Source organism: Ranitomeya imitator, chromosome 2 (genome assembly GCF_032444005.1).
Source record: "Ranitomeya imitator isolate aRanImi1 chromosome 2, aRanImi1.pri, whole genome shotgun sequence".
In the NCBI taxonomy this organism is placed as follows: Eukaryota; Metazoa; Chordata; class Amphibia; order Anura; family Dendrobatidae; genus Ranitomeya; species Ranitomeya imitator.
The window spans coordinates 218,488,730-218,514,426 of record NC_091283.1 but is presented as its reverse complement, the minus strand read 5'-3'; the positions used below and the strand labels follow the sequence as shown (position 1 = coordinate 218,514,426).

At 41.5% G+C, this 25,697-nt stretch overlaps 1 protein-coding gene across 1 annotated transcript in view; it reads left to right on the top strand.

Moving 5' to 3' along the window:
• The window catches only part of LOC138662715 (Krueppel-like factor 5), a 134,255-nt gene that overhangs the window by 54,802 nt on the left and 53,756 nt on the right, over positions 1-25,697 (top strand). The window contains exon 2 of the mRNA XM_069748604.1: positions 10,759-11,647. Coding sequence (XP_069604705.1) covers positions 10,759-11,647 — 889 coding nt within the window. The remainder of the gene's footprint in view (positions 1-10,758; positions 11,648-25,697) is intronic.

Sequence of the window (25,697 nt, the reverse complement as noted above, 5' to 3'; positions counted from 1 at the left end):
TCTGAGAGTAGAGTAGTGCTCAAAGGTACCCTGATTCCAGCGATATGTCACTTATTGCGCTGTTTGCTGTAGTTTTGATACAATCCATGTATTATCAGCAGGAGATTATTACTAGTACAACTGCTACTATGTAGTCCATCCACACTCCCACCACTGATTGGCAGCTTTCTGCCTATGATCATTGTACACTCTAGAAAGCAGCCAATCAGTGGTGTGGGAGGGGCTAAAAAGAGCTTAGCATTTAGAGATCTGGTAACCCTGCAGCAGAGAAAACAGGGATTTTATAAAAGCTTCAAGACATAGCCCAGTAAGTGGCACATCGCTGGAATAAGGGTCTCTGTCTCTACATCATGCAGCTTCCAGATTAGATATCGAAAACATGCTGTCAGCTTCCCGTTAAAGAGACCAACTGAGCTAAATTCCTGCTGATTACCTTTTTAGCTTTGTAACAGAGGTGTTATTTAGAGTTCCTGGTCCTATTCTTAGTTTGTGATAAAAGAGATGGCCAGATGGGGGGAATGTCTCATTCTTTAAGGGGTAACATTTGTCCTTGGGAAGAGCGTTAAGTCGGCGTAAGGAGACTTATAGGCCATGCAATTCTCCTCTGTTAATTTAAAAGATCCAATTTAAGAGGGAAGCAATAAAGGCGTAGAGGTATAGAGAATAAAAAATATACTTTATTATCTAGAAAATAAACACAATAAAAAATACACTAAAAACAAGGAGAAGTGTCATGAGTACACACAGCACCAACATAACCGGTAATATAACCACATAAATGATTGTATGATAAACGCAGAAACAAAGCGAAACGCGCATTGGGGTCTGTCACCTCCCAGCATCAGGTAATATTAATTGTTTAATTATGAGTCCTGGTCCTTGGGACCTTTCGATGCATTCCTAACAGATATCATAATAGGGTGAATTTATTATACACTTTGTGTTTTTGTGCAGTAATATGACACCTTACTACATTACTACATTCTGGGAACTTTCCCAATATGACTAAGTATTACATTTATATATTTTTTTTTACCTCTGTGATTACCAATATATGTGAGTTCCCCTAAGATTTCACCTTTGTTCCTATGCCCACAACACTCTATCTGTGAGTGCCTTTTACTTATCGTTGGTCATTTGATTTGTCTGTTATTACATACCATCATTTATGTGGCTATATTACCGGTTACCTTGGTGCTGTGTGTACTCTTGACACTTCTCCTTGTTTTTAGTATATTTTTTATTGTGTTTTTTGTGTTTTTTATTGTGTTTATTTCTGGCTAGTAAAGTATATTTTCTTATTCTCTTTACCTCTACGCCTTTTGATGCTGCCTGTTGTGAGTTCTGTTTTTGGGCTCCCTCTGGTGGTTACTGATGGTACTGGGTGATTTGTGTTCTGCTGTCTCTGGTGTCCACCTGTTCTATTAGGATTTGGGAGTTTCCTATTTAACCGGGCTTTCTTGTAATTTCCCCGCCGGCTATCAAGGTTATCAGAGTGTTTTGTTTCCTCAGCTTCTGGCTTCAGTAATCTTCAGGACAAGCTAAGTTTTTGATTTTCTTGTTCCACGTTTTGCTTTATTTTTGTCTTGTCCAGCTTGCATATAATTGTTTCTTTGCTGCTGGTTGCTCTAGTGGGCTGTAATTGCTCCTCATGTTCCATGAGTTGGAACATGAGTTCAAGTAATTGCAGGATGGTTTTTTGAAGGGTTTTTTGCTGACCGCGCAGTTTACTTTTGTATCCTCTGCTATCTAGTTTTAGCGGGCCTCATTTTGCTGAATCTGTTTTCTTACTGTGTATGTGCCTTCCTCTCATTTCACCGTCATTATATGTGGGGGGCTGCTATTTTTGTGGGGTATTTCTCTGGAGGCAAGAGAGGTCTGTGTTTCTTCTAATAGGGGAAGTTAGATCTTCGGCTGGTGCGAGACGTCTAGGATCAACGTAGGCACGTTCCCCGGCTATTGTTATTTGTGTGTTCAGGTTTAAGGTCGCGGTCAGCTCAGGTTCCATCACCCTAGAGCTCGTTGGTGCTTGTCCTTTTGTGATTCCCTGCCATTGGAATCATGACAGCTGCCTTCTAATATAGGATCTTATGATATTGGAAGTGCTTTCTATAGTTGTCCATTTATATTTAAATATGCAAATAGGATCTTCAGAAGGAAAAGAACTGGAACTCTAATGTGACCTATTGGACGTAGAAATCCTAAAAGTCAGCATTGACCTTTTAACAGGCCTTTCCACATGATTTAGGATTAGAAGCTCAACCAGAAACCCGATTTACAGGCATATTTCGGGACGTTTGCCTCTCACTTAAGATATATAGAGTCAATCATGCTAAAAACATACAACTCTGCCCTTCACCTCTCCAAACAAACCTATTTCAACACCCTCATCACCTCACTGTCAAATAACCCTAAACATCTCTTTGACACTTTCCAGTCCCTACTCAACCCAAGAGAGCAGGCCCCAACCACAGATCTCCATGCTGACGATCTGGCCAATTACTTCAAAGAAAAAATTGACCCTATTTGACAGGAAATCATCTCCCAATCTCTTCATACCATGCACTGTACTCCCTCCCCCACTGCATCTAGTTCACTCTCTGACTTTGAACCAGTTACTGTTGTGGATTCTGTTTTTGGGCTCCCTCTGGTGGTTACAGATGGTACTGGGTGACTTGTCTTTTCTGTGGCCTCTGGTGTCCACCTGTTCTATCAGGATACGGGAGTTTCCTATTTAACCTGGCTTTCTTGTCATTTCCTCGCCGGCTATCAATGTAATCAGTGTGTCTTGTTTCCTCTGCTTCCTGCTTCTGTAATCTTCAGGACAAGCTAAGTTTTTGATTTTCCTGTTCCACGTTTTGCTTAATTTTTGTCTTAGTCCAGCTTGCAGATATGTGATTCCTTTTTGCTGGTTGCTCTAGTGGGCTGATATTACTCCTCATGTTCCATGAGTTGGCACATGAGTTCAAGTAATTTCAGGATGGTTTTTTGTAGGGTTTTTCGCTGACCGCGCAGTTCACTTTTGTATCCTCTGCTATCTAGCTTTAGCGGGCCTCATTTTGCTGAATCTGTTTTCATAACTACGTATGTGCTTTCCTCTCATTTCACCGTCATTACATGTGGGGGGCTGCTATTTCTGTGGGGTGTTTCTCTGGAGGCAAGAGAGGTCTGTGTTTCTTCTAATAGGGGAAGTTAGTCCTTCGGCTGGCGCGAGACGTCTAGGAATCATCGTAGGCACGTTCCCCGGCTACAGCTAGTTGTGTGTTTAGGTTCAGGATCGCGGTCAGCTCAGTTTCCATCACCCTAGAGCTTGTTTTGTTTTTTGTGCTTGTCCTTTTGTGATCCCCTGCCATTGGGATCATGACAGTTACAGAAGAAGAAGTAAGCAGGCTCCTTGCATCTTCTTGCCCGACCACTTGCACCAGTGACCCCATTCCGTCACATCTCCTCCAGTCCCTTTCCCCGGCTGTCACCTCTCACCTAACAAAAATATTCAATCTTTCCCTCACTTCCGGTAATTTTCCCTCCTCATTTAAGCATGCCATCATACATCCATTACTTAAAAAACCATCCCTCGACCAAAACTGTGCCGCTAATTATAGACCTGTCTCTAATCTTCCCTTCATCTCTAAACTCCTCGAACGCCTGGTCCACTCCCGTCTTACCCGCTATCTCTCAGATCACTCTCTTCTCGACCCTCTTCAATCTGGTTTCCGCTCTTTACACTCCACTGAAACTGTCCTCACTAAAGTCTCTAATGACCTACTAACAGCTAAATCTAATGGTCACTACTCCATGCTAATTCTCTTGGATCTCTCTGCAGCATTCCATACTGTGGATCATCAGCTCCTCCTCACTATGCTCCGCTCCATCGGCCTCAAGGACACCATTCTCTCCTGGTTCTCCTCCTATCTCTCTGACCGATCCTTCTTTGTATGTTTTGCTGGTTCCTCCTCCTCTCACCTTCCCCTTACTGTTGGGGTTCCTCAAGGATCAGTCCTAGGCCACCTCCTCTTCTCGTTGTATACTGCCCCTATTGGACAAACAATCAGTAACATAGTAACATAGTAACATAGTTAGTAAGGCCGAAAAAAGACATTTGTCCATCCAGTTCAGCCTATATTCCATCATAATAAATCCCCAGATCTACGTCCTTCTACAGAACCTAATAATTGTATGATACAATATTGTTCTGCTCCAGGAAGACATCCAGGCCTCTCTTGAACCCCTCGACTGAGTTCGCCATCACCACCTCCTCTGGCAAGCAATTCCAGATTCTCACTGCCCTAACAGTAAAGACTCCTCTTCTATGTTGGTGGAAAAACCTTCTCTCCTCCAGACGCAAAGAATGCCCCCTTGTGCCCGTCACCTTCCTTGGTATAAACAGATCCTCAGCGAGATATTTGTATTGTCCCCTTATATACTTATACATGGTTATTAGATCGCCCCTCAGTCGTCTTTTTTCTAGACTAAATAATCCTAATTTCGCTAATCTATCTGGGTATTGTAGTTCTCCCATCCCCTTTATTAATTTTGTTGCCCTCCTTTGTACTCTCTCTAGTTCCATTATATCCTTTCTGAGCACCGGTGCCCAAAACTGGACACAGTACTCCATGTGCGGTCTAACTAGGGATTTGTACAGAGGCAGTATAATGCTCTCTTCATGTGTATCCAGACCTCTTTTAATGCACCCCATGATCCTGTTTGCCTTGGCAGCTGCTGCCTGGCACTGGCTGCTCCAGGTAAGTTTATCATTAACTAGAATCCCCAAGTCCTTCTCCCTGTCAGATTTACCCAGTGGTTTCCCGTTCAGTGTGTAATGGTGATATTGATTCCTTCTTCCCATGTGTATAACCTTACATTTATCATTGTTAAACCTCATCTGCCACCTTTCAGCCCAAGTTTCCAACTTATCCAGATCCATCTGTAGCAGAATACTATCTTCTCTTGTATTAACTGCTTTACATAGTTTTGTATCATCTGCAAATATTGATATTTTACTGTGTAAACCTTCTACCAGATCATTAATGAATATGTTGAAGAGAACAGGTCCCAATACTGACCCCTGCGGTACCCCACTGGTCACAGCGACCCAGTTAGAGACTATACCATTTATAACCACCCTCTGCTTTCTATCACTAAGCCAGTTACTAACCCATTTACACACATTTTCCCCCAGACCAAGCATTCTCATTTTGTGTACCAACCTCTTGTGCGGCACGGTATCAAACGCTTTGGAAAAATCGAGATATACCACGTCCAATGACTCACCGTGGTCCAGTCTATAGCTTACCTCTTCATAAAAACTGATTAGATTGGTTTGACAGGAGCGATTTCTCATAAACCCATGCTGATATGGAGTTAAACAGTTATTCTCATTGAGATAATCCAGAATAACATCCCTCAGAAACCCTTCAAATATTTTACCAACAATAGAGGTTAGACTTACTGGCCTATAATTTCCAGGTTCACTTTTAGAGCCCTTTTTGAATATTGGCACCACATTTGCTATGCGCCAGTCCGGCGGAACAGACCCCGTCACTATAGAGTCCCTAAAAATAAGAAATAATGGTTTATCTACAGGTCCTTCTCAAAAAATTAGCATATAGTGTTAAATTTCATTATTTACCATAATGTAATGATTACAATTAAACTTTCATATATTATAGATTCATTATCCACCAACTGAAATTTGTCAGGTCTTTTATTGTTTTAATACTGATGATTTTGGCATACAACTCCTGATAACCCAAAAAACCTGTCTCAATAAATTAGCATATTTCACCCATCCAATCAAATAAAAGTGTTTTTTAATAACAAACAAAAAAAACATCAAATAATAATGTTCAGTTATGCACTCAATACTTGGTCGGGAATCCTTTGGCAGAAATGACTGCTTCAATGCGGCGTGGCATGGAGGCAATAAGCCTGTGACACTACTGAGATGTTATGGAGGCCCAGGATGCTTCAATAGCGGTCTTAAGCTCAACCAGAGTGTTGGGTCTTGCGTCTCTCAACTTTCTCTTCACAATATCCCACAGATTCTCTATGGGGTTCAGGTCAGGAGAGTTGGCAGGCCAATTGAGCACAGTAATACCATGGTCAGTAAACCATTTACCAGTGGTTTTGGCACTGTGAGCAGGTGCCAGGTCGTGCTGAAAAAATGAAATCTTCATCACCATAAAGCATTGACCCTGCCCTTGATGAAACACAGTGGACCAACACCAGCAGCTGACATGGCACCCCACACCATCACTGACTGTGGGTACTTGACACTGGACTTCAGGCATTTTGGCATTTCCTTCTCCCCAGTCTTCCTCCAGACTCTGGCACCTTGATTTCCGAATGACATGTAAAATTTGCTTTCATCAGAAAAAAGTACTTGGGACCACTTAGCAACAGTCCAGTGCTGCTTCTCTGTAGCCCAGGTCAGGCGCTTCTGCCGCTGTTTATGGTTCAAAAGTGGCTTTACCTGGGGAATGCGGCACCTGTAGCCCATTTCCTGCACACGCCTGTGCACGGTGGCTCTGGATGTTTCCACACCAGACTCAGTCCACTGCTTCCTCAGGTTCCCCAAGGTCTGGAATCGGTCCTTCTCCACAATCTTCCTCAGGGTCCGGTCTCCTCTTCTCGTTGTACAGCGTTTTCTGCCACATTGTTTCCTTCCAACAGACTTACCATTGAGGTGCCTTGATACAGCACTCTGGGAACAGCCTATTTGTTGAGAAATTTCTTTCTGGGTCTTACCCTCTTGCTTGAGGGTGTCAATGATGGCCTTCTTGACATCTGTCAGGTCGCTAGTCTTACCCATGATGGGGGTTTTGAGTAATGAACCCGGCAGGGAGTTTATATAAGCCTCAGGTATCTTTTGCATGTGTTTAGAGTTAGGCTACGTTCACACTAGCGTTGCGCCGCCCTGCGTCGGCGACGCAACGCGCGACGCACGGAAAAACGCGCGCAAACGCGCGCAAAAACGCGCGCGTTTTGCGACGCGTGCGTCGTTTTTTGACAAAATCGGACGCAAGAAAAATGCAACTTGTAGCGTTTTCTTGCGTCCGACGCTAGCGTCTAAAACGACGCACGTGTCGGAAAACGCGTGCAAAAAGACGCACGCGTCCCCTATGTTAAACATAGGGGCGCGTCGCCGCTGCGTCGCCGACGCAACAGCGACGCGACGCTAATGTGAACGTAGCCTTAATTAGTTGATTCAGAAGATTAGGGTAATAGGTCGTTTAGAGAACCTTTTCTTGATATGCTAATTTATTGAGACAGGTTTTTTGGGTTATCAGGAGTTGTATGCCAAAATCATCAGTATTAAAACAATAAAAGACCTGACAAATTTCAGTTGGTGGATAATGAATCTATAATATATGAAAGTTTAATTGTAATCATTACATTATGGTAAATAATGAAATTTAACACTATATGCTAATTTTTTGAGAAGGACCTGTATTACATTACTTAGTTCTCTTAGTACTCGTGGGTGTATGCCATCCGGACCCGTAGATTTATATATTTTAATCTTATTTAGCCGGTTTCGCACCTCTTCTTGGGTTAGATTGGTGACCCTTAATATAGGGTTTTCATTGTTTCTTGGGATTTCATCTAGCATTTCATTTTCCACCGTGAATACCGTGGAGAAGAAGGTGTTTAATATGTTAGCTTTTTCCTCGTCAGCTACAACCATTCTTTCCTCACTATTTTTTAAGGGGCCTTCATTTTCAGTTTTTATTCTTTTACTATTGATATAGTTGAAGAACAGTTTGGGATTAGTTTTACTCTCCTTAGCAATGTGCTTCTCTGTTTCCTTTTTGGCAGCTTTAATTAGTTTTTAGATAAAGAATTTTTCTCCCTATAGTTTTTTAGAGCTTCAATGGTGCCATCCTGCTTTAGTAGTGCAAATGCTTTCTTTTTACTGTTAATTGCCTGTCTTACTTCTTTGTTTAGCCACATTTAGATTTGGTTTCCAGTCCCATCTCTATGCTGACGACATCCAATTATACACTTCTCCTGATACCTCGCCTGCCTTTTTAGAAAACACCAGTGATTGTCTTACCACTGTCTCTAACATCATGTCCTCCCTCTATCTGAAACTGAACCTGTCAAAAACTGAACTCCTCGTGTTCTCTCCCTCTGCTAACCTACCTTTGCCTGACATTGCCATCTCCATGTGCGGTTCCACCATTACTCCAAAGCAACATGCCCGCTGCCTTGGGGTCAGACTTGATTCCGAGCTTTTATTCACCCCCCACATCCGATCACTGGCTCGCTCTTCTTATCTGCACCTCAAAAACATTTCTAGAATTCGCCCTTTTCTTACTTTCGACTCTGCAAAAACTCTTACTGTCTCACTTATTCATTCTCGTCTGGACTATTGTAACTCTCTACTAATCGGTCTCCCTCTTACCAAACTCTCCCCTCTCCAATCTGTCCTGAATGCTGCAGCCAGGATCATATTCCTCACCAACCGTTACACCGATGCCTCTACCTTGTGCCAGTCATTACACTGGCTACCCATCCACTCAAGAATCCAGTACAAAACTACTACCCTCATCCACAAAGCACTCCATGGCTCAGCACCACCCTACATCTCCTCTCTGGTCTCAGTCTACCACCCTACCCGCGCTCTCCGCTCCGCTAATGACCTCAGGTTAGCATCCTCAATAATCAGAACCTCCCACTCCCGTCTCCAAGACTTTACACGTGCTGCGCCGATTCTTTGGAATGCACTACCTAGCTTAATACGATTAATCCCCAATCCCCACAGTTTTAAGCGTACCCTAAAAACTAATTTGTTCAGACTGGTCTACCGCCTCAATGCATTAACCTAACTATCCCTGTGTGGCCTATTAAAAAACAAACAAAAAAAAAACATAATCAGGTTCCTCGTATTATGTTCTCATTCACTTTATGCAGTTATTAGCCCTCTGTGTCTGTACTGCTACATACTTAGGCAGTTAACTGGTTCACACAGCTTTATATGAACAACCGAGCCTTACACTATGGCTGGTCCAAATAACTAAAGCAATTGTTACCATCCACCTCTCGTGTCTCCCCTCTTCCTCATAGTTTGTAAGCTTGCGAGCAGGGCCCTCACTCCTCTTGGTTATCTATTATCTATTCTGAACTGTGATTTCTGTTATGCTGTAATGTCTATTGTCTGTACAAGTCCCCTCTATAATTTGTAAAGCGCTGCGGAATATGTTGGCGCTATATAAATAAAAATTATTATTATTATTATTATCATAATAATATTTTTTACATTGTTGATTGCAGTGTGAGTCATAGTAAAGGAAGGTTTGCTGTAATATTTAAATATGTTGCTTTTGTGCTCAGATGAGTTATCTTTACAACGTCGGTGCACTACATCGGTAATTTAGCGTGACTGCACACACTGTCTGCACGGCGTAAACATTAATACACTCTGCATGAACACTATTATTCTGTGCATATCCATAGAGCTACATTAATAAGGCAGCGCCTCACCTGTAGAGATAACACGTGCTACATCTGTATTTCACATATTTACTCTGTCTTTCAATCAGTTTTTTTTTTACAAAATGGAACACATTCTAGAAAATTTTCAAGGTCATTCCATACTGAATCATTAGAATGAGATTGTCATCCAGTTAAAAAAAAAAACCCTGCAATATATTTGTGTAATATACAACTAGACAAATGTGTAGGACAGCTTTATGGCATAAACCATTCCTATAATCTGCGCTCAGTAGGTGACTCGTGAACAAAGTTCACTCAAAGGCTTGTAAAAAAGCAGCAGCTATTAACTCATAAAAGGTTGTAACAGGCGACGGCTATCAAACTACTAAATACCTCGGTATACAGATGTCATTTAGTCGTTATTTTCTATTATGCCCAGACCTGTATAATTCGCAAAGTTATGAGGAACAGGATCTGTATTTATAAAGAGTCAGGGTCGGGAAAAATCGGGTTAATATTGCAAAGTCTTTGGGAAAGGTAGGATTTGCCGTAAATGTGTTATCGTTACGACTCTTGGCGGATGGAATGGTGGACACTCTTGTGTCTCGTTGAATATATTGTGTAGGTAAGATTGGGAGAAGGTATTTACACCAAAATCCAACATATGTCATTCAAGTGTTAAAGAGGTTTTCCACTTTTAGAAACGGTGACTCCAAACAGTTCCTGTAATGTCCATTGCCGGCTCTTCGGATTTCTGTGTTTTGGCTGCAGTAGTTACGTCACTTTGACAGCTCATATCACCGCTGCAGCCAATCACTGAGCTCAGGGTTTTTTTTTCTAGAGTCCCTAAGTTCAGTGATTGGTAGTAGGGTGATGTGACGATTCACGTGATTTCACTGCTGTAACCAAAAGACGGAGACCGTAGCTGTAGTAGGGAAGTGGAGATGGTGAGGGTGACTACTATCTGCCTTCTGCTGTTTTACATTACTGGAATAGTTTAGGGTCCATTTTCCTAGAAGTGGAAAACCCATTTAAGAACAGCTAGAGGTGTTCAATATTTAATGAAGCTAATATAAGGTCCACCAAAGACATCTACAAGGAGTTTGTGTGTTCTCGTGTTTGCGTGGGTTTCCTCCAGGTTCTCCGGTTTCCTCTCACAATCCAAAGACAAATTGATAGGAAATGTAAATTGTGAGCCCCAATGGGGACAGCACCGATAATGTCTGTAAAGCTGTGGAATTAATGGCGCTATATAAGCAACACATAATAATATATAAGGCCTAACTCAGAATTTAAACACCTTATATATTCTCTCCGCAGACCAGATCAGAAATGGACAAATATCTTCTGGCTCACGGCCCCCCGATGCAAATTCTTACAGCAGACGCTGATAAAAAATACAGAAGAGAGAGCGCCTCAGTGGTAGATGAATTCTTTGAATCCGAAAAGCCACCCCAGGCCCCATACAGCGTGAACATCAATGTTATTCTACCAGACACGTCTCATCTACGAACAGGTTTATATCGTCCACCAAAAACGTTCACCGTCCTCCCACAAATAAAGAGTGAGCCAGGTACCGATTTCCCCCAGCCGTGCTCGGCCTCCTTGACCCAGACTTTGCCAGATTTCACCAGCGTGTTCAGCATGCCGCATTCAGTGGCGGTCAACAACATATTTATAAAGCAGGAACCACCATCTGAAATCCCGTTGTCAGACGCTGGCAACCTTCAGACTCATCTTTACCATATGTCGGTAGCCAATGATGCGCTAAGTGTGGTGCAGGCCAATGTAAGCACATCAGCGGAAAACGCAGTTACTGGGAATACTATGACCACCGTCAATGGAGCCTCTTTATTAACCCATTCTGCAATACAACATCTCGGAAAGCAGGTGCAAGGCTTGGGTCAAGAGGGTGCTATAGTTTCTGGGCAATATTATCAATCTCCATCGGTCACTTTGCCACCTTCTCCTCCAAATTCTCAACCAGGAAGCCCTGAGAATCAGGCAGAGTTGATTAACACTATATCACTACCTCCATCTTATCAAGCAACATTTGGACTGAAGCTGGTACAGGCTCCATCCATCCACCCAATGCCACATTCCCTGTCTATGCTACCACCAGCACAAGTGATTATGGCAGTCCCGAAATTCAACCGGAGGAATAACCCTGAACTTGAGAAAAGACGAATCCATCACTGCGATTATCCAGGTGAGCAAATGTTTTCTATAAATATGCGTGTACTTCCAATCCTTACATACACTGCTATTCTGTTCCCATGTGTGAATTTAATGCTGTGATTACCAATAATAGCGAAAATAACATTTGTATCAGGGCTTTTTCACACATTGGTATTTGGTCAGTATTTTGCATTTTGCATGCCAAAACCAGGAGCGGAACTTGCAGAGAAAACCTATAATTGGAAGATTGACACCAAATTGACAGCAGTTATGTGCTTTGGAGACATTCCTGGTTTAACTATCAAATACTGATCAAAAATACCGGCCTGTGAATAAAATAATGAAAAACGAGAACCAAGTGTCTATGCTACCGTATGAAAAGTATAAATGTTATTGAAAATACATTAAAAACAAGGCAAGTAGCATCAGTGAAAAGATCCTAGGAAAAGGCTGAACTACTGCTTGGAACAGCCAAAGAAAATGGTGTCATGTATACACATGTAGAAAGGCAGTAGCCGAGTAACTGCACATATGATGATAACACATATGATGGGTGCACGTCACAAAAACAACAATGTCATATACTGTAATCGTGTATTAATGACTATACCAACATTGTAAAGCTATAATGCTTATCCAATTCTCAAAGGTTTTGTGCCTAAGGCTGAAATCTCACAATCATAAAAAAATTGCTCTGATTTTCAGCCCCGAGAGTCAAATCCATTTTTTTGGCGTTTGTAATGGGAGTGCAATCCGAGTATGCATTTTTTTCTCTCATTCATTGCGTATATAACCCATATGCAATGCAATTTTAACATTATATTTTACATTCTGTAAATACAATATGTTAAATGAAGTTATTTAACACAAAAAAATCAGTCATAGAATGATAGAAAGTTAGAATAGGAAGGGACCTCCAGGGTCATCGTGTCCAACTCCCTGCTCAATGCAGGATTCACTAAACCATCTCAGACATCATGTCTGTCTAGCCGCTGTGTGAAGACTTCCATTGAAGGAGAACTCACCGCCTTTCAAGGCCGCCTGTTCCACTCATTGATCACCCTCACTGTCATAAAATGTTTTCCTAATTTGTATCTTCTCCCTTTCAGTCTTATTCCATTGCTTCTCGTGTTTCCATGTAAATGAGAATAATGATGATCCCTCTACACCGTGACAGCCCTTCAGATATTTGTAGACAGCTATTAAGTCTCCTCTCAGTCTTCATTTTCGCAAGCTAAACATTCCCAGATCCTGCAACCGTTCCTCATAGGACATCTTTTGCAGACCGGTCACCATTCTGGTCGCTCTTCTCTAAACTTGCTCCAGTTTATCAATGTCTGTTTTAAAATGTGGTGCCCAGAACTGGACACAGTATTCCAGATGAGGCCTGACCAAGGAGGAGTAGAGGGGGATAATTACTTCATATTATTAAGACTCCATTCTTTTCTTAATAGATCCGAGAACTGTGTTTGTCTTTTGTGCTGCTGCATCACACTGTTGACTCATGTGCAGTCTGTGATCTATTAGTATACCCAAGTCTTTTCACATGTGCTGCTGCTTAGTTCTATCATATATAAAGATATAGAGGTAAAGATGATAGCTAGGTAACTAGATGCATAGAATTATTGATACATTGTTGGATAGCTAAATATATAGATAAATATACATAATGATTGATAAATTGATTTATATAGTGGGGAAAATAAGTATTTGATACACTGACAATTTTGCAAGTTTTCCCATCTACAAAGGAGGAAGAGGTCTATAATTTTTATCATAGGTATACTGCATCTGTGAGAGAAAGAATAAAAAAAACAAAATCCAGAAAATCACATTGTATGATTTTTACATAATTAAATTGCATTTTATTGCATGAAATAAGTATTTGGTCACCAACCAACCAGCAAGAATTCTGGCTCTCACAGACCGGTTAGTTTTTCTTGAAGAAGCCTCCTGCTCTGCACTAATTACCTGGATTAATTGCACCTATTTAACTGTATAAAAGACCCCTGTCCACACACTGAATCACACTCCAACCTCTCCACCATGGCCAAGACCAAAGACCTGTCTAAGGAGACCAGGGCCAAAATTGTAGACTGGAACAATTCTAGGTTGGGCTACAGGACAATAGCCAAGCAGCTTGCTGAGAAGGCAACAAATGTTGACTCAATTATTAAGAAGTGGAAGAAACACAAAATGACTGTCAAGCTTCCTCGGTCCGGGGCTCCATGTAAGATCTCGCCTCATAGGGTAAGGATGATTCTAAGAAAGGTCAGGAATAAGCCCAGAATTACATGGGAGAACCTGGTCAATGACCTGAAGAGAGCTGGGACCACAGTCTCAAACATTACCATTAGTAACACACTGTGCCATCATGGATTAAAATCCTGCAGGACATGCAAGCTTCCACCAACACATGTCCAGACTCATTTGAAGTTCACCAATGACCATCTGAATGACCCATAGGAGGCATGGGAGAAGGTCATGTGGTCAGATGAGACCAAAATAGAACTTTTTGGTATCAACTATACTTGCTGTGTTTGGAGGAAAAGGAAGGACCAAGATCATTCTCTTAACCATGAAGCATGGTGGGGAAAACATACTTTGGGGGTGCTTTTCTGTAAAGGGGACAGGATGACTGCACTGTATTGAAGGGAGGATGGATGGGGTCATGTATCGCAAGATTTTGGCCAACAACCTCCTTCCCCCAGTAAGAACATTGAAGATGGGTCGTGGCTGAATCTTCCAGCATGACAATAACTAGAAATACACAGCCAGGGCAACTAAGGAGCAGCTCCATAAGAATTATTCCAGGATTCTGGAGTGTCCTAGCCAGTCTCCAGGCCTGAGCCCAATGGAAAATCTTTGGAGGGAGCTAAAACTCAATGTTGGCCAGCGACAGCCCCGGAACCTGAAAGATCTGGAGAAGATCTGTATGGAGGAGGGGGCCAAAATCCTGGCTGCAGTGTGTGCAAACCTGGTTAAGAACTACAGGAAACGTTCTGTTCTGTTTTTCTATAGTATCAAATACATATTTCATGCAATAAAATGCAAATGAATTATATGAAAATCATGCAATGTGATTTTCTGGGTTTTTTCTAGATTCTGTCTCTCACAGGTGAAGTGTACCTAAGATAAAAATGACAGACCTGTCCATTCTTTGTAGGTGGGAACACTTGCAAAATCGGCAGCATATCAAATACTTATTTTCCCCACTAGGGGATTTTCCCCTCTAGGGCCAAGAGTGGCCAAGAAATCTATTGGCTACCCAACCTTTCCCATTACTTTTAGCACCCTTAGGTAGGAATTTCTGTTCTTCTCATTTTTCCATTGTATTCATCCCAATAACGCTTCAGCTGTTGATATTTTTGCTACTGGTGCAAGGCATTAGTACAATACTATTATCTTTGAGAATGAATAACACCTGAGCAATGGACTTTACCAATATCTTAGTTGCTCAAAGGCCACATCACTTTATATATACTGTATATATACTACTACTATGACTGAACTAGGTGTTAAAATTAGCAATGAACCCCCAATTATCAATAATCAAAATTATATTAAGGTTTAAAAAATGGACCGTTACTACTTTACTTTTAGCATTAGTCAAGGTCAAGCTCCTACATTGTAAGCAATGATGTTTTACTCTGAAACGCCACAGCAGAGATTAAAATGGAGCCAGAAATGTGCAGAAATCTGGCAGGTCCCCAATCCGGCTCAGGTAGATTGACAGGTCTCTTACTGCATTACCACATACAACTACCGGAGGGAGCCCAAAAGCAGAATTCACAACAGCTATGGTTAGGGTTAGGGCTATGGTTAGGGTTATAGTTATGGCTCTAGTTAGGGTTAGGGCTATGGTTAGGGCTATGGTTAGGGCTATGGTTAGGGCTATGGTTAGGGTTAGGGCTATGGTTAAGGATAGGGTTAGGGCTATGGTTAGGGTTAGGGCTATGGTTAGGGCTATGGTTAGGGCTATGGTTAGGGCTATGGTTAGGGTTAGGGCTATGGTTAAGGATAGGGTTAGGGCTATGGTTAGGGTTAGGGCTATGGTTAGGTTTAGGGCTATGGTTAGGGTTAGGGCTATGGTTAGGGTTATGGTTATGGCTAAGGTTAGGGTTAGGGCTCTGGTTAGGGTTAGGGCTATGGTTAGGTTTAGGGCTATGGTTAGGGTTAGGGCTATGGTAAGGGTTAGGGCTATGGCTAGGGTTAGGGCTATGGTTAGGGTTATGGTTAGGGTTAGGGCTATGGTTAGGGTTAGGGCTATGGTTAGGGCTATGGTTAGGTTTAGGGCTATAGTTAGGGTTAGGGCTATGGTTAGGGTTAGGGTTTGAGTTAGGGCTGGAGTAATAGCTACATAAAAATGCAAAATCGTAATAAAACAATAAAAGGTATTAAAACAATTGCACAAATACGCTAGAATTGTTTTAAATGTTAAATTGAGATCTATACATTTCATTATAAAGTAATGTGACATTTACAGCACAGACCAAGCTTTGCTATTTTGTGATCTGATTCAGGCAGTGACACAGAATTCAGAGACAGAGAGCTAAGGTTATGGAACATGTAAGCCTGAAACGTCATGCGTCGCTGCCAAATATTTTTTAGGCTCTATCAACATATTTGTAACCTTAGGTTCCCTAATTTACAATGACTATACCCATATGTGTGTACATTAGGGTGTCTACATTTATACTATGTCTACAAAGTAATGTCAAAACAGAACCAATTTTTGAAAATATAATTTCATCAATGTATTTTAGAATATATATTACACAAAACAAATAGTATACGCCGGAATATTTGGTATCCATATAAACAGAAAAAATACAGAAAAAATCTACAGGTATACAAAAGAAAAAACTTTTTTTTTTTTTAAATGTTATTTGTGAAATTGAAAAATGTCAGCTGAGGCTGCCAAAAATGTTACTGATATACAAGTGGTGCACATAGAAGAAAACTTCAACCACACACAATGCTGGTCCAACGTATGGGTCAAATTGCTCAACTCGTTCCTTAGCATAGATGGGCTATAACTAGGCATCTTTTTGCTAGGAAGGACATCCCTTGACGTAAGGTCGCTGGACACATCACATCATGACATTGTGGAGATTAGTCAGAGCCAGAAGTCCTGCCCCAGAGTGCATGTCCTAAGCTCAGGGTGCACACTGTGACATCATGGGATGTGCCATGACCTTTAGAGGATGAATCTGGGACTTCTGCACATGACTAGATTCGCAGGGACATCCTGGCCTTAGTCACAGCTAGAAGTCCTGGCCTACAGTGAAGATGACCAGGTTTTCATTATGTGGGACATTATGGAGAGGTGCCGAGAAACAAATGGGGGAGATCAAGAAGCAGAGGTGGCTGGAGAATATGGATCTTTTGAAAATTTGAGGAGAATTCAATTTGCCCAACTCTAGCTATAACCAATTTTACAGTCAATTTTTAGTGCCATTGCTAAGACACACAAAAACGCAAAACTTCAGCGGGCAAAGCAGCACAAAAATGGCTCACTGTGTAGTGAAAAAACACGGCCATGATCAGATCTATCCATATTTCTGTTGCGCCACGGTGAAGGGAAGGTCTGAATTCAGCACAAGCAGCATCGATCAATGAACCATTTCTGTCATAGGTCAATCGTTCAGGCTTGTGGAGGTGGAATAATGGGATGGTAATTGTTCTCTTAACACACCCTTGGTCTTCTGATACCAGTGGACAGACATTTGGACACTAAGGCTGGGGTCACACTTGCGAGTGCAATGTGAGAAACTCATGCGAGTCTCTCGCATCAATACCTGGCACTGCCGCCAGCAATCGGGACCGGAGCGTGCGGCTACATGTATTTCTATGTATCTGAACGCTCCGGTCTTGAGTGCCGGCGACAGTGCCGGGTATTGATGCGAGAGACTCGCACAAGTTTCTTGCACTGCACTCGCAAGTAGGACCCCGGCCTTAGGCTTACATTAGCATTGTGACCAGCAAGTTAATTTATAGTTAGACGTCTACCTTTAGTCACCACCACCAAATATTTTTTTACCGGTGACAATAAACACCTAAACGCACAATATTCAATGCCAATAAATCAGTGCGTCCTATTAGCATCAGAATCTTGCTTTATTCATGGCCATAATGTGAGACGAATAAAGTAAACAGGTATCGGCTAATACACAAAGTGTATGAAGAGCAAAATAATAATAAATAAATCCAAAAGTAGCTCTATTCTGTGCCGGAATGTATACACGAGAGAACAAAAATGGTTCAGAAATAAACAAGAGCTTAGGAAAGAAACATGCACAGAACTTTGGGCTCTTTGTGCACATTTGTTCTGTAGGCTCCTCTCATGGCTTGAATGTGTGAAGTCACTGGCGGACACAGACAATTACAAGAACAATATATGGGCCCTATGCAGCTCAAGAGCTCCTAAAAATGCAAAATTGCACCTGCTGTGGAGGTAAACATTTTTATCCTATAAAAATGCTAAAAAATAATAATGAAAAACACTTGATAAAAAATAATATGCATCTGCAATCAACAAATAACAGACATATTTGGTGTCCCTGTAATTGTAATGACCCGCACAACACAAAAAAAGCTGTGATTCCGAGCATTTTTTTCCACAGCATGCGCACACTAAATGTCAATTTCATATAGACTGACATTGCTTGTGCACTATACTGCAGATTTGATGCAACTCCGCCCGTCAAAAAATGCTGCAGATCCGCATCAAAATCCACAACGTGTGCACACAGCCTTAGGCCGGGGTCACACTAGACCGTAATACGGTCGAGTGCAATGCGATAAAAAATCGCATTGCACTCAGACCAATGTTACCATATGGGGCCGCTCCCACCAGCCGACTTTTTGTCGGCCGTTTTCCTCGGTCCGAGACAATCGCAGCATGCAGCGATTGTCTCGGACCGAGGAAAACTCTCGGCTCACTCGCACCCATATAAGCCTGTGGGTGCGAGTGAGACAGCGCACACCACTCGGATATCATCCGAGTGATGTGCGCTATAAGCGGACCCCAGCAATGGAGGAGATGGAGAAATTCATTTCTCCGCCTCCTCCGCAGCTGTGCTCCGATCCTCCCTGTGCGAGAGAATCGGAGCACAGACGCATGACACTCGGCTCCTGCTCTGCTGCGAGCAGGAGCCAAGGGTCATTAGTATATTGCATCCGATCCTCTCGCATCGGATGCAATACGCTAGTGTGAGCCCGGCCTTAGAATCCAACACACAGTATCTTACATGATGTAACGGTCAGTATTTCTCTCTATTCTTATTTCTCCAGCTGTTTTCCAGATGTTCTTCCTTTCCTTTTTTTCCCATTCCTTTTCTTCCTACCTCTTAAATGTTTTATATATAAGGTATCTTACATGTCTACCCCGCCTGTCCTGTACAGACCAATCTTTTTCATTTTCCTTCTAACCCTTTAATTCTTTCTTTTTTCCATTTTCCTTAATAAACCATATTTCTCATCCCTTTTTTCATCCTTAACCCTTTACCTGCTTTATATTGCCTTTATCTTTCATCCCTTTACATTTCGGCTTTTTGCCTTTATTTTGTTCTTGTCGGCGTCTATGTTAGGCCGGAGTCACACTACAGCGAGATACGGCTGAGTCTCGCAGGTTAAAACCAAGCTCTGGCACCGGCACTCCGGAGCGGAGCGTGGAGCTCCATGTATTGCTATGCGGCCGCACGCTCCGCTCCGGAGTTCCGGTGCCAGAGCTTGGTTTTAACCTGCGAGACTCGGCCGTATCTCGCTGTGTGTGATCCTGGCCTTACTTTGTATTTATTATATCTCTCACCCTTTCATCTTTACCCCATTTATGTAAAAAATCCTTATTAGCCCATTACTTGCCAAATTAGCAATTTTCATTTTTTTTTTTTTTTTACTGACAGATTTTTAATGATTTGGGTCCTAATGAATCAGAAACATAATTTTCTCAAGTACGGATTTGTCAGAAAAGGGCGTCCCAATATTCAATTAAAAATGACAATGACATGATTTCTTATTTTGAAAACATTCATTTTAAAAACACAACACAAAAAATTGGACCAAATTATAAAAATTATAAAATCTTAGTTGCTAGAAGCTAAAGATTAGGTGTCCAAAAAAAGGACATTGGTAGATAATAGGTTAAAAACTACTATAACAAAACAGGTGCCAGGTTTGCACCTAAGGACACTGTTAAACTGTGCAGTTTTGGTGCTTTTTTTTTCTCTCTTCTCTTCTTTGTGGACCCTAAAAAACATGTAGAAAACTGCAGATACTTTACTATGTACAGAATCACAGTTTTTCTGTACTATAAAAATCACATTAAGCACACGGCTTCACATCTGCGCCCAAAACGCATCAAATAAGGGAGAGAAGATTGTTATTCTGTAGTTTGGTGCGAATCCTGCAGAAAACTGAAAACACAGTATTTCTGCACTGTATGAATACGGCCTTACAGACACAAAAAAGCCAGATGTCATATAGTGACGCTACATAAAGATGAGAACGTTCTGGCGGCTCCGACTGTGAATGAAGGAACAAAATATAATCCCCAGGTCCGCATACAAATAGTTTGAGGGTTGAAATCCTGCTGACAGATTCCCTCTAACCCCTCAACGACTGCCGATATGCCTTTTAATGGCAGTAGTTATGGGCACTTACTCTTTAGCGCCACTTTCTAATGGTCAGTGTCAGAAGTTCTCTGGGGTCTCGGCTACCGGGGGTAGCTAAGACCCCGGAGAACATGATTCAGGTCAGTTTTACCAACCCCAGTGTTGCGAGCACCTTTATTCACAAAGTAACGATGACTGCAAAAAAAGCCCAATTTCCCATTTAATATCTCTCTCCTCTGATATGATCTAGCTCATCAGAGGAGAGAGAAATGGGGTCCCTTGAGCTCTCCCGGTACCTCCGGTGTCCCTGGACTGTCCTGCATCCCCTAGTCCAGTCCCCCAGCCATCGGCGTCTTCTTCCGGTAAGAAAATGGCGGTCGCATGCGCAGTGCAACAATAGGACTTTTCTATTGGTTCACTTTGATCACTGTGATAGACCCTATCACATTGATTAAAATAAAAAAATAGTAAATTGAACCACCCTTATCACCCCCTCAGTTAAGTAAAAATAATAAAATAAAAAACTTTTATTTCTACTTTTCCATTAGGGTTTGGGTTGGGGCTAGAGCTAGGGTTAGGGTTGGGCTAGGGTTAGGGTTGGGGCTAGGGTTGCGGTTAGGATTGTGTTGGGGCTAGGGCTGTGGTTAGGGTTATGGTTGTGGTTATGGTTGGGCTTAGTCTTAGGTTTGAGATTAGGGCTAGAGCTGTGGTTAGGGTTGTGGTTATGGTTGGGCTTAGTCTTAGGTTTGAGATTAGGGTTAGGGGTGTGTTGGGGTTAGGGTTGTGGCTAGGATTATGGTTAGGGGTGTGTTGTCGTTAGGGTTGGAGTTAGAATTGGCGGGTTCCACTGTTTAGGTACATCATTGGGTCTCCAAACGCGACATGGTGCTGCCATTGATTCCAGCCAATTTTGCATTCAAAAAGTCAAACGGTGCCTCCTCCATTCTGAGCACAGTCATGCATCCAAAAATTAGTTTTCCACCACATATGGGGTATTGGCATACTCAGGGGAAATTGCACACCAAATGTTGTGGTCCATTTTCTCCTGATACTCTTGTGAAAAAAAAAAATTGGTTCCAAAGTAAATTTTTGGTGAAAAAAGTAAAACATAAATTTTTTTCCTTCCACATTGCTTTAGTTCTTGTGAAGCACCTGAAGGGTTAAAAACTTATTGAATGTGGTTTTTGCACACCTTGAGGGATGCAGTTTTTAGAATGGTGACACTTTTGTGTATTTTCTGTTATATTGACCCACAAACTCACTTCAAATGTGAGATGGTCCTTAAAAAAATGGTTTTTGCCTTTATTTTGTTCTTGTTGGCGTCTATGTTAGGCCGGAGTCACACTACAGCGAGATACGGCTGAGTCTCGCAGGTTAAAACCAAGCTCTGGCACCAGCACTCCGGAGCGGAGCGTGGAGCTCCATGTATTGCTATGCGGCCGCACGCTCCGCTCCGGAGTTCCGGTGCCAGAGCTTGGTTTTAACCTGCGAGACTCGGCCGTATCTCGCTGTGTGTGATCCTGGCCTTACTTTGTATTTATTATATCTCTCACCCTTTCATCTTTACCCCATTTATGTAAAAAATCCTTATTAGCCCATTACTTGCCAAATTAGCAATTTTCATTTTTTTTTTTTTTTTTACTGACAGATTTTTAATGATTTGGGTCCTAATGAATCAGAAACATAATTTTCTCAAGTACGGATTTGTCAGAAAAGGGCGTCCCAATATTCAATTAAAAATGATAATGACATGATTTCCTATTTTGAAAACATTCATTTTAAAAACACAACACAAAAAATTGGACCAAATTATAAAAATTATAAAATCTTAGTTGCTAGAAGCTAAAGATTAGGTGTCCAAAAAAAGGACATTGGTAGATAATAGGTTAAAAACTACTATAACAAAACAGGTGCCAGGTTTGCACCTAAGGACACTGTTAAACTGTGCAGTTTTGGTGCTTTTTTTTCTCTCTTCTCTTCTTTGTGGACCCTAAAAAACATGTAGAAAACTGCAGATACTTTACTATGTACAGAATCACAGTTTTTCTGTACTATAAAAATCACATTAAGCACACGGCTTCACATCTGCGCCCAAAACGCATCAAATAAGGGAGAGAAGATTGTTATTCTGTAGTTTGGTTCGAATCCTGCAGAAAACTGAAAACACAGTATTTCTGCACTGTATGAATACGGCCTTACAGACACAAAAAAGCCAGATGTCATATAGTGACGCTACATAAAGATGAGAACGTTCTGGCGGCTCCGACTGTGAATGAAGGAACAAAATATAATCCCCAGGTCCGCATACAAATAGTTTGAGGGTTGAAATCCTGCTGACAGATTCCCTCTAACCCCTCAACGACTGCCGATATGCCTTTTAATGGCAGTAGTTATGGGCACTTACTCTTTAGCGCCACTTTCTAATGGTCAGTGTCAGAAGTTCTCTGGGGTCTCGGCTACCGGGGGTAGCTAAGACCCCGGAGAACATGATTCAGGTCAGTTTTACCAACCCCAGTGTTGCGAGCACCTTTATTCACAAAGTAACGATGACTGCAAAAAAAGCCCAATTTCCCATTTAATATCTCTCTCCTCTGATATGATCTAGCTCATCAGAGGAGAGAGAAATGGGGTCCCTTGAGCTCTCCCGGTACCTCCGGTGTCCCTGGACTGTCCTGCATCCCCTAGTCCAGTCCCCCAGCCATCGGCGTCTTCTTCCGGTAAGAAAATGGCGGTCGCATGCGCAGTGCAACAATAGGACTTTTCTATTGGTTCACTTTGATCACTGTGATAGACCCTATCACATTGATTAAAATAAAAAAATAGTAAATTGAACCACCCTTATCACCCCCTCAGTTAAGTAAAAATAATAAAATAAAAAACTTTTATTTCTACTTTTCCATTAGGGTTTGGGTTGGGGCTAGAGCTAGGGTTAGGGTTGGGCTAGGGTTAGGGTTGGGGCTAGGGTTGCGGTTAGGATTGTGTTGGGGCTAGGGCTGTGGTTAGGGTTATGGTTGTGGTTATGGTTGGGCTTAGTCTTAGGTTTGAGATTAGGGCTAGGGCTGTGGTTAGGGTTATGGTTGTGGTTATGGTTGGGCTTAGTCTTAGGTTTGAGATTAGGGTTAGGGGTGTGTTGGGGTTAGGGTTGTGGCTAGGATTATGGTTAGGGGTGTGTTGTCGTTAGGGTTGGAGTTAGAATTGGCGGGTTCCACTGTTTAGGTACATCATTGGGTCTCCAAACGCGACATGGTGCTGCCATTGATTCCAGCCAATTTTGCATTCAAAAAGTCAAACGGTGCCTCCTCCATTCTGAGCACAGTCATGCATCCAAAAATTAGTTTTCCACCACATATGGGGTATTGGCATACTCAGGGGAAATTGCACACCAAATGTTGTGGTCCATTTTCTCCTGATACTCTTGTGAAAAAAAAAAATTGGTTCCAAAGTAAATTTTTGGTGAAAAAAGTAAAACATAAATTTTTTTCCTTCCACATTGCTTTAGTTCTTGTGAAGCACCTGAAGGGTTAAAAACTTATTGAATGTGGTTTTTGCACACCTTGAGGGATGCAGTTTTTAGAATGGTGACACTTTTGTGTATTTTCTGTTATATTGACCCACAAACTCACTTCAAATGTGAGATGGTCCTTAAAAAAATGGTTTTTGCCTTTATTTTGTTCTTGTTGGCGTCTATGTTAGGCCGGAGTCACACTACAGCGAGATACGGCTGAGTCTCGCAGGTTAAAACCAAGCTCTGGCACCAGCACTCCGGAGCGGAGCGTGGAGCTCCATGTATTGCTATGCGGCCGCACGCTCCGCTCCGGAGTTCCGGTGCCAGAGCTTGGTTTTAACCTGCGAGACTCGGCCGTATCTCGCTGTGTGTGATCCTGGCCTTACTTTGTATTTATTATATCTCTCACCCTTTCATCTTTACCCCATTTATGTAAAAAATCCTTATTAGCCCATTACTTGCCAAATTAGCAATTTTCATTTTTTTTTTTTTTTTTACTGACAGATTTTTAATGATTTGGGTCCTAATGAATCAGAAACATAATTTTCTCAAGTACGGATTTGTCAGAAAAGGGCGTCCCAATATTCACAGTCATGCATCCAAAAATTTGTTTTCCACCACATATGGGGTATTGGCATACTCAGGGGAAATTGCACACCAAATGTTGTGGTCCATTTTCTCCTGATACTCTTGTGAAAAAAAAATTGGTTCCAAAGTAAATTTTTGGTGAAAAAAGTAAAACATAAATTTTTTCCTTCCACATTGCTTTAGTTCTTGTGAAGCACCTGAAGGGTTAAAAACTTATTGAATGTGGTTTTTGCACACCTTGAGGGATGCAGTTTTTAGAATGGTGACACTTTTGTGTATTTTCTGTTATATTGACCCACAAACTCACTTCAAATGTGAGATGGTCCTTAAAAAAATGGTTTTGTAAATTTTGCTGGAAAAATGAGAAATCTCTGGTCAACTTTTAACAATTATAACGTCCTAAGAAAAAAAAATGATGTTTCCAAAATTGCGCTGGTGTAAAGTTGACATGAGAGAAATGTTATTTATTAACTATTTTGTGTGACACCCCTCTCTGATTTAAGTGTACAAAAATTATAAGTTTAAAAATTACAAAAATATTTTACATTTTTGCCAAATTTCAGTTTTTTTCATAAATAAATGCAAGTTATATCAAAGTAATGTTACCACTATCATGAAGTACAATATGTCACGAAAAAACATTCTCAGAATCATTGGGATATGTTGAAGCGTTCCAGAGTTATAACCTCATAAAGTGACAGTGATCAGAATTCTAAAAATTGGCTCGGTCATTAAGTACCAAATTGGCTCTGTCACTAAGGGGTTAAAGTATATATTCTCCTGTCAGGTTATTTTTAAGGAAAAAACCTCCATTATTATAACTACAAGCTCTACACGTTTTTCTTATCAGAACAATAGGATGCCAAATTACCTCTGCGATATGCTCTGGATTAAACTTTGCACTGAGCAACTTAGATTGATGACTGACTCACACTTTGTTACACGCATTCTACTCAGCCACTCACAGATTTAATTGATATTTTTCAAAGGCAAAAAAATGTAGACGTAATTCAGTTTCATGGTAAGAATATCACACTACTAGTTCTCATTCAACTCTGCACCTGTCGACTACAAAAAGAAGAAAACAATAGAAATTAAGAAGTAATTCCGGACTCGGAGGGCTCCAGGTGATTGTTGCTGTTAAAACACTGAAAAATTCAAAACCCCGAGACTGGATGTGTTTTCAGCCCCTTTTATAAGAAGCATATTGCCCTCATAGGTCCATATCTGACACATATTTAATGCCCTTCAGCACAATAGAATACTTCTGCTGCCTTGAGCCTCCCTTTTTAAAAAGCCGAAATACAGAATACAGATAAAGTGTTGTCAACATAAACCACCTCATCTACCGTCCCACACAGGATTTCAGAATC